Raw genomic sequence first — 9,547 nt, 5'->3', positions numbered from 1 at the left:
GCTGTGGATCCTGGAGTGCGTTGAGGCGGGGGGACGTGAATCCAGCCGAGCCGCTGCTGGAGGAAACGTGTCGGTTGTGCCCCCGCGATGCCCAGCACGTGCTCCATTGCAGGTGGGCCCGTCCCGTGTGGGCTGGGAGAAGGGACAGCGGGGGCCGCGCAGTCTGGGACAGAGCGGGGAACGGCAGCTTCTGACTCCTGCGAAATGCTCCTCATTTTTGGGGCAGAAATAACAGCAGCTAAGCCAGGGGTGTCTTTTCATGGCGGATCTTTTGGAGAAGCACTCGCTGCTTCCTTGTGCCGCTGTGGCCAGGGCTGAGCTCCTCCCGCGCTGCAGATGTGCCGGTGGTGCCGCGGGGAGAGCTGGTGCAGGTGCCGCGGGGAGAGCTGGTGCAGGCGCCGCGGGGAGAGCTGGTGCAGGCGCCGCTGGGAGCGCAGCCTGGTGTGAGCGTGCCGCTGCATCCCGCGCTGCCCTGGGGCGCAGGGTCTCCGCTCCGCACCTGGGCTCGGCTTTCCTAGTGCCGAGTGGGAAGCGTGGTATGTGGTTATTGCTGTCGGTGCTTCCTCCAAGCTGACTTTAAATATTTTACACTCTAAAGAAATGCTGAGCCACTTGCCACTTTGTCTGATGAAGAAGCCTGTGTTTTCAGGGATCCCATCTGTGGGAAATGGCCTCTGAAGCTGTTCTCCTCCGACATGGCTGGTGCAGGGGGTGCTGGAGCTGCTGCTCCGCGCTGTTGGAGCTGTCGCGCTCCTTGTGCGGCGGGGTGAAGCAGAACCCCCCCTTTGCTTCCTGGGTGTTGTGCGCTGCCTGGGGAGTGTTTACATGCAAATAGAAATCTATTTTTGATGAACGCCATTTAAAAACTCTTAACAAATCTATTTTTTTGCTGATTTTCTTAGGATTTTTTAATTACTCGGTCAGCCTTTGGCCGCGGAGGGCTCAGTCCTCTGGTCGGGTCTGTGTTCTCCCCCTGTGCGCTTGCTGCTGAAGCGCAGGTTCTGAGAACATCCCGCTGGTGTCCTTGCTGAGGAAACCCCGTCCTGCTGGCCGGGTGATTTAGGAGGGACCCGCAGGCCCGGCTTTGTGTAGGCGGGAGGCTGTGAGCCCGGGCCATGCTGTGGGTCCAGCCTGTGTGTTCGGAGAAGCGCGTATTAGTAGTGTGGAGAAACGCCTGCATCCTTAGCAATAACTCGGTTTGGAACACATTCATTTTTCCTGTAAAAACCTCTGTTAGCGACTGTATCTGGTTTTTGTACGGCAATTAAATCAACATGAGCCTGTTTTGTATGATGATGATGTTTGCAGCTCTGTTTTTCTCCTTGAGATGTTCTGTTGTAGCCCTAGATATCCAGCTTGTACGTACCTTTCACATCTTCCCCTCGCTTGTCTCCGGGCTGTTTCGTGTTTTGTCTTGTCAAGGTCACTTCTGGCAATTTCTGAGCCCACTTCAGCTCGCTGTGGCTTTATTGCCGTTATTCTATTAAGTGTCTGGTCAGAGTTGCAACCGCAGGGGCACGCAGAAAGCTAAAGCCCAAAGCACAAGAGCAATTCTTGCCGGGGCTTTCGGCCAGCGGGACGGCTCCTCCCGGGCTGCCGTGCTGCCCTTCGGGAAGGCTGTGGCCCAGCCTCATTAGGTGGCCGTCCCACCGCAGCTTGCCGTGGAGCGGGGTGCGGGGTCCAGGGCCGGCTGGGGGCTGCGTTCAACTGGCTGCAGGGTGGCTGGTGCTGCTGATCTCCCCACTTCTGTCGGAGCAGCTGTGGACTTTCCCCGGGCAGAGGTCTGGGTGCTTGCTGCAGTTCTGCCGCAGCCCTTCCCAGCGGCACCGCTTTGCTCCTCTGGGGTTTTTCCTTTGGATGGTCTCTCACAAAGACTCGGCTTATCCTGGAGAGCTGTGGGGAGAGCTGCGGGAGGCCCCTGCTGGTGACACAAGTGCCCAGGTGGGCGCTTTTGGGGACAGGTGCCCTACCCCCTGCTGCGGCAGCTGCTGTGCAAAGAGCACAGGGCAGCTCTGAGAACCCCCAAGTCCCTGTGAACGGAGGCACGTCTGTGTGCAGAGGGCTTTGCTGTAATCCGCGGAGCAGCGCTCCCGAGCGGAGATGCGTGCAGGCGTGTCCGCCTGCGTGCGCACAGAAGAGGATTTGCTTTTCCTGGAATGCCGGGCCTGTACACGCTGGAGAAACTCGGCGATTAGAAGAGCAAAAGGACAGCGCGCGATTACTGTGCCGAGATGAGCGCGAGCCGTAAGCTCGTTAAGCGGCTTGCGCTGTGCCCGCGGGAGCCGGGCGCTGCAGTCCCTGGCTGGGCGGCACCCGCAGCGCATCGCTCCCGGCGCACGGGGAGCCTCGGGACCCCCCGCCATGCTGGGCACCCTGATGACCGCGCTGTTCTTTGTGGTGAGGGCGTTCGGACAGGTGAGTCCGCGCTGGCCTGGCAGCAGGTAGGATCTGATGCCTTTCATTTCCAAAAGCGTGCGGTCACCTGTTGGAGAAGGTGCTGAGTGGTGGGGAACGTGGCTTTGCCCGTTCCTGGGGGCTGGGGATGCCGTGGCCATGCCGTGGACACTTCAGTGACGTGCAGACCCTCGGGCTCTGCAGCTCTTTCCCGAGGGTCCCGCAGCACCGTGCACTGTTGTGTTTCCACTCCTGTCCTCTCACCTGCTGCAAACCCTGTGTGTCCAGCTGGGGAGCAGCCTGTTCCATGAGGAGCCGCTGCCGTACCTCGTGTACCAGCCCCTGCCCTGGCAGGTCCAGTGCGTGACCCAGAGCCGCCGCACCAGCCGGGACAGCGAGGTGAGGGCTGCGGATGGGGCACAGGGCTGCGGATGGGGCTCGGGGCTGCGGATGGGGCTCGGGGCTGTGGAGGGGGCACAGGGCTGCGGATGGGGCTCGGGGCTGCGGATGGGGCTCGGGGCTGCGGATGGGGCATGGGGCAGGGCTTGTGGCTTGGGGCAGCATCTGATAACCAGGCTGCTCAGAGCAGAACACTTGGGCAAGGGGGACAGATTTGTGCTTTTCCTTTGTAAGACCAAAAATAGGGTGATGTCAGGAGGCAGAACAAACTGCAAAATGTAGGAAAGGTATTTTTAGACAAATTCATGCTTATTTTTTGGAGTGAAAATATCCCCAGCAGACCTGAGCTCCTGGGTGCTGCAGCGTCACGGCAGGGGCTGGAGCTGAGGAAATCCAGCAGCAAGGCTGGGTCCATGCTGGTTTGAAATGCGAGCTGGTGAGGCTAAGCCTGTGCTGCTGGTTGTACATCCTAAGATGGTGCACATGTGATTTTTGATACAAAGCTCTCTTCCGCTTCACCTTGGAGGAATTCTCACAACTGCAAATAAATTAATTAGTGCTGTGTAGTGGTCTTTAGGGGAAGTGTCTTCCAGTTTCCCAGAGGGAATGGTGATTGAGCAGCTCGGGGAGGCTGGCCCTGTCCCGTCAGAGCTTCCCAGCGGGCCTGAAAGGGATAAACCTGTTCCCACTGCCCCTGCCTGAGATATAACCCACTTGTATTTTTGTTCTATACCTTTCCAGAGAGGCAGGAGCTCTCGGCACAACAGCATCTACTCCATTTCTGGCGAGAAAGGTGAGTGTGGCGCAGGCGGGGGCCGGGGGACAAACAGCCTTGTCCCCAAGGAGCAGGGGAACCGCTGGGTTGTGACTGGGGTGCACCGGAGGAGCCGGTGCTGCAGTACCAGCACCCTTCTCGGCCTCCCGGTGCAAGAAATGCGTCTCTGTGATGTTACGAAGGGGTATATTGGACACCCCTCAGCAGCGGCTCTGGGGGTGTCTGTGTTATTGGTGCTGAGTTTCTTGCAGAGCTGCCGGCAGCTCGTTCCTGCAAACACGCAGCAGCACGTGCCCGGGTTGGTGTTTTGCAGCGGGCAGGATTTACAGCTGACCGTGTATTTTGTTGAGCAGATTCCCAATGCAGACTCTTTTTACGTCCCGTTTTATGTTGCAGTTTGTTTTAGGAGGCGGGTAGCAGTGCTTTGGGGCGGCGGTGGCGGGTTTATCCGGCAGCAGCTGGCGGCAGGATCTCTGATCGCCGCTCAGGGGGTGCTTGGCAGCGACACGCTCGCTTCCAGCAGCGCTGCCGAGCGCCTTTGGTTCGGCTCCTGTTGAATCTCACAATACTTCCCTAATGCCACATTAAGGGGGGGCGGGGGGCTCCCATTTGTCAGCGTGAGAGCTTTATTGCTGTGCAGCGCCGGGCTTTTTTTTTCTAATCTTATTTGTGCGCGTGAAAGTGAGCGAATATCGCGCTCGGTGATTAAAGGCGGGGAAGCGGAGGTCTCCGGGGAGCGAGGCTGTGTAAATAGAGGCTTAGCGCTGCCGGGGAGGCTTTTCTGCGCCTCCTGCCCTGGGGATGCGTCCCGTGGAGTTGCGGTTTCCTGCTGGGGATGCTCCAGCCTTTTATGTCCGTGATGGAGGGAAACCCTCCTGAGGGGGCTCTGGGGGTCCATGGCGGTGATGCCGGGATCCTGTCCTGCTCACCAGAGCCTGTGCAGGGCCATCCCGGCTCGGGGAGCTGGGGTCCATGGCGGTGATGCTGGGATCCTGTCTTGCTCGCCAGAGCCTGTGCAGGGCCCCCCCGGCCTGTGCTCACTGTGACACGTGTTTGTCCTCGCAGGCAGCGCCACCCCCGACACCAGCAGCGAGAGCAAGTTCCTCAGCGATGCGTCCGAGCAGGCGGCCGTCACCATCCAGACGCACTTCAGGAGGTACCAGCAGCAGAAGCAGGAGCAGCAGCAGAAGCAGGAGCAGCAGTAGAGGCGTCACCCCCAGCCCTGTGCCGTCCCCCTATTTGTGTGTCCTGTGTCCCGGGGGGACACGCAGCCGTGGTGACGCTGCCCCTGCTCCCCAGTGGGTAGAGTCTGCTGTCTGGAGTCAAAATGTGTTGAGATTCTCCGTCCTGCCCCGCCAGCATCGCCTTTGGGCCGAGGTACAGCTCTTTGATGTCACCCGGGGGGCTCACAGCGGTGACCGCAGCACCCAGAGCCGCGTGCTGGCTGGCTGGGTCCAATAAATATGGATTAATTGGTGTTAATCTCTCCTTCTCTTGCTAATCTGCTTACTCTCACTTGCCTTGTCTCATCTCATCTGTTTGAAGTCTGGGACTGGTACTTCAGAGGCATCCCCCTGCCATCCCAAATGCGAGGGGGCCCCCACAGCCCTGTGGGGTACACTTGGGACCCTGGGGTTGCTGGACAGGTTATTGGGGGTGGCACTGTGGGTAAATAAGCCAACTATTACTAATCATCTATTCTTGGTGTTCTGGGGTGTCAGAACAGCAACAGAAGGTGCTACCAGCCCCGTGGTTTCACTCAGATGTGCACATAGTGAAGGGGAAGGTATGATCTGCATTATTTTGCTTGCTGATTGCTACGGCTGCTGGTAAAAACCAAGAGGACAATGGGAACGAATGGAGGTGAGGAGCTGTGCCGTGCATCCCTGGGCTTCGCCGGAGCTGGGCTGTGGTTCCTGTGTGCCGTGAGCCCCTGTGCCAGGGGTTTCACCGTCCCGTGCCATGATTCACCGCACCATGCTTCACCTGCCCCTGGTCACTGTGCTGGGTTTGTGCACAGTACTGTGCACCACACTCACCCTGTGCAGTGCACTCAGTTCACCCAGTTTGGCACGGCTGGACTTACCGGTGAGTAGCGCTGCTCACCCGGGGCCGCGGGCGCTGTGTCCGTTCCCAGGACCCGCTCCCACCCCATGCCCTCCGGCTCTGGGTGGCTCCGGGTGCCCAGCTCCGTCCTCTTCTGCCCTGGCCCTGCTGCCTGAACAGACGCCCGCGTATAAACATAACCTTTATTGCACACAGCGCTGGGTTTTTTTTCATAGAAAAAGGTATTAACACATAAGCATTTGCAAATTGAAGCAACTCCGGCTGTCTTCAGAACAGTAAAATCGCATGCAATGTCTTCGAGACGTTCCTTTTCAAAACCACCGACAAGATCAGGGAAAAAAAAAACCAAAGAAAAAAAAGTCGCTGAGTCTTTCCTTGTGCCCCTTTCAAAATGATGTGAAATATATATATATGTTTACATATATATTATATTTTTAAATCTGTAACATCAAATTCTTTGTGCCCTGGTTTCTTTTTTATGTTCGGAGAAGAAGAAAATAGCTTCATTTATACAAAAGAGTTCGTTATGTACAAGTTTGTCAGTTAAATATAAACGGCGTGGGGGAGGCAGCAGCGTCCGTGGCGGGCGTCCTACACCAGCGTGTAGGACTTGGAGTAGGCTCCGGCGCCCGGCTTCTGGGGCCGCCCGCCCCCCGACGTGCTCATCTCTAGGAGCGAGTCCCTGGAGCCCCCCACCTTGGCGGCGCTGGCGGGGGGCTCGGCGCCGGCGGGGGGCGGCGGGGCGGCGCTGGCGGCGGGCGCGGCCCCCGTCGTGCCGGGCATGGGCAGAGTCCGCTGAGGTAAGGTGGTTGCGGCGGGGGCCGGGGGCGGCAGCCCGGGGGGCTTGTGGCCGGGCTCCAGGGTCAGGTGGCGGCCGGGGGGGTGGTAGGCGCGGGCGGGGCCGCGGGCGGAGTCGCGGGGCGGCACCACGGGGCAGGGCGCCGCCGCCTCCGCCTTGCGGAAGAACGCCTCGGCCTTGGCGTACAGCGGCAGGTTGCAGTAGTCGCCTGGGGGGAGAAGAGAGGGGGGGTCAGTCATTGGAGCGCGTCCTGGTTTTCACAGCATCACAGTATGTTTGGGATTGGAAGGGACCTCAGAAGCCCATCCAGTGCAATCCCCCCATGGAGCAGGAACGCCCAGGTGAGGTCGCACAGGAACATGTCCAGGTGGGTTTGAATGTCTCCAGAGAAGGAGACTCCACAACCCCCTGGGCAGCCTGGGCCAGTGCTCCGTACACCCACTGAGAAGAAGTTTCTCCTCAAATTTAAGTGGAACCTCTTGTGTTCCAGCTTGATCCCATTACCCCTTGTGAAATACAAGTTTCTCTTTTAGTGAATTTGCCTGTCAGCTAAAGCTTCATATGAGCTTCATTGTTCTGAAAACCAGAAACATGTTTTGGTGGACACAGCAACGGGATGCGAGGTCACTGACAGGGATGGATGGACATCCCGCCAGAGGGGCGACGAGAAACAGGTGACCAGAAACCAACCAACCGAGTATAACATCCCATTTGTGTGATACTTCATATGAAAGTGGGAGATCACGAGGATCTCGTCCCTTTTCCTTATGGCAACATTAGGAGAGGACCTTGCGGGTCATATTGTATCTGAAAACCTATTGCGTCATGTTATCTATTCGCAAGGTGTCTCTTGTGACAAGAGGAGAAAACAGGAGAACAGAGGAGCAAAGAAACATGGAAAAGAGTAAAGAGGAGCAAAGAAATGTAGGGAAGAGAAAAAGGGAGCAAAGAAGAAATGCGAGAAGTGGAGTAAAGACGGAGATAAAAGCAAATTGAGCATAAGCAAGAAGCAGGAGAGAAAAGTGGAGAAGAGTGAATACAATAAAAACATGCAAGGAGAGCAGGAATGATGAGAGAGACGAAGAAATATGAAGAAGAGAGAAAAGAAATGTGAAGAGAGAAGTGCAGAAATGAAAAAAACCCCGTGTGTACGTACTCTTGCTGGCGCGGTGCGGGATGGGGACGGCCACGCTCTTGCCGCGCTCGCTGTCCTGGGGCTTGGGGGGGGAGGCGGTGAAGCGGCAGATGCCCGGCTCCGAGGGGGTGCTCATGGAGGTCATGCTGTCGGCGTTGTCGGTGGTGCCGGTGGTCATCTGGTCCGAGGAGCTGTCGGAGATGAAGCACTCCGTGATCTCGAACTTGGCGTGCTGCAGCTGCTCCTCCAGCTTGGCGTGCTCGTAGGCGCGAGCCAGCTCCTCGTAGGTGGACGAGGCGCTCTCCGTCGACACCATGCTGTTCCGGCCCTTGTCTGCGGGGGAGAAGACGCGTGACATTCCCGTTTCCCACACACTTCTGTGGGAATGGCCAGGCTGTCCCTGCTGAGATCCACCCGGCCGCCTGTCCCCAGAGCTGGGCACTCGCCCCGCTGCTCAGGAGCCACCCCAGAGCGTCTGGAGGTGCCAGCACAGCCCACACCTGGCACGGGCAGGGCAGAGCCTGCATGCACACACAGGTGCTCCATCACTTAACCTGGAGCTCAACAACCAGCCAGGAACACACAGAGCACCAGACCTGGCACAAGAGCATCCATCCAATTAACGATGCTATTCGTAATCTTTGCTAGAAATTGGAGGACACGTTTCAACACAGCCAAGAGCAAGTGGCTCCTGCAGTGGAAGTTACAGTTCCACAATCCTATTAACAGTAAATTCTACTTCTGCACTTGCCCCAAAGTCACGGTACAATGTCACTGCCCATGAGCCCATGTACAGCAAAACCAGCACACCTGTGTCCTGAGAGAGGCTGGCACTGTAGCTGTCGCTCTCGGTGACCGTGATGCCGTGCTGGGACCCCACTGTCCTCCAGTCGGAGGTGAGGGTCCGGGCGGGGGTGGACGCCTGGCACTTGGTGAGCGTCCACTGGCTGGAGTAGCGGTTGCGGGTGCTGTGCGCAGACTTCACGCTCTTCCTGGACACCGGGTCTGAGGCACAAAAGGTGACACGCGGTCACAGTGGGTCACTCTCAGAGCCAGCCAGGCTGCTGTGCGCGCATCTCCCCGCAGTACTCCCGCTCCTGCCGCACCAACAGCTGCTTCCAGGCACGGGCAGTGCTGGGGGACAGGACCCGCACCCCTCTGGAAGGGGACATGTTGGGACACTCAGGGGCTCCCCCACACCGGCCTCGTGCCCGTGTCCGCCAGTGCACCGCGCTGCTCCCAGCGAACCCACCGCAGCCACTTACTGGTGCCGGGGCGGATGTCCGACATGTCGATGAGGGGCCCCGTGTTCTGGATCAGAGCGGGGTGATGCAGCGAGACGCCCGTGCAGAAGCTCTGGGGGTTCACCGCCTGACTGAACTCCGTGTCGGTCACCGGGATGGTGGCTTTGTCATCCCCTGCGGGAAGAAGCTGCAGCTCAGACCTCGTTCTCTAGGCAGGGCTTTGCTGCAGGCACCCGCCACCCCGCACTCAGCCCCGCAGCGCTCTGGGGATGGGAGATTTGCCCTTTTGCTGGTTGTTCTCCAGCCAGGGCTGGAGACAGGGACAGCCTGGGGACACTGTGTGTGTGTCTTGGGGGCAGAGGGGATGCTGGCCCATGTCCCTCCCCACGCCACAGGCCCAGCGCGGTGCTTACCCAGCTGCTTGATGCCCTCCTTGTCCTCGATGAGCAGCTGGACCCGTGGGATGTCGATGTGCAGGCGGGGGCCCTGCGGGGGCCCCTTCACCGGCGTGTCAAAGCTGCGGTTATTCTTGCTGTGAGGTGAGAGGGGACGCAGACCCGGCCATTACCGGAGAGAGCCCAGCGGCTCCAGCCTGGCAGGGGCTCAGCTCTCCCCAAAAAGCTCCAGCACGGGTGCTGGGACCTGCCTGCTTCACCCCTCCGGCAGGCAGGAGCAGGCAGCAGCAGGCAGGAGCAGGCAGGAGCAGGCAGGAGCACCGGGCAGCTGCGCCACAG

General features: G+C 59.0%; 1 protein-coding gene across 1 annotated transcript in view; it reads right to left on the bottom strand.

The window, feature by feature from the left end:
- Nucleotides 1-6,226: 6,226 nt before the first annotated feature.
- The window catches only part of DSCAML1 (DS cell adhesion molecule like 1), a gene marked incomplete at both ends in the record, with an annotated part of 88,492 nt that continues 85,171 nt past the window's right edge, over nucleotides 6,227-9,547 (bottom strand). Inside the window, 5 exons of the mRNA XM_080358050.1 lie at nucleotides 6,227-6,642; nucleotides 7,591-7,902; nucleotides 8,380-8,574; nucleotides 8,835-8,987; nucleotides 9,227-9,345. Of these exons, the coding sequence (XP_080214176.1) occupies nucleotides 6,227-6,642; nucleotides 7,591-7,902; nucleotides 8,380-8,574; nucleotides 8,835-8,987; nucleotides 9,227-9,345 (1,195 nt within the window). The remainder of the gene's footprint in view (nucleotides 6,643-7,590; nucleotides 7,903-8,379; nucleotides 8,575-8,834; nucleotides 8,988-9,226; nucleotides 9,346-9,547) is intronic.

This window comes from Nesoenas mayeri, assembly GCF_963082525.1.
Source record: "Nesoenas mayeri genome assembly, chromosome: 22".
Lineage (NCBI taxonomy): Eukaryota > Metazoa > Chordata > Aves > Columbiformes > Columbidae > Nesoenas > Nesoenas mayeri.
The sequence above is the reverse complement of the archived record's forward strand: the minus strand, read 5'-3'. Positions and strand labels throughout refer to the sequence as shown.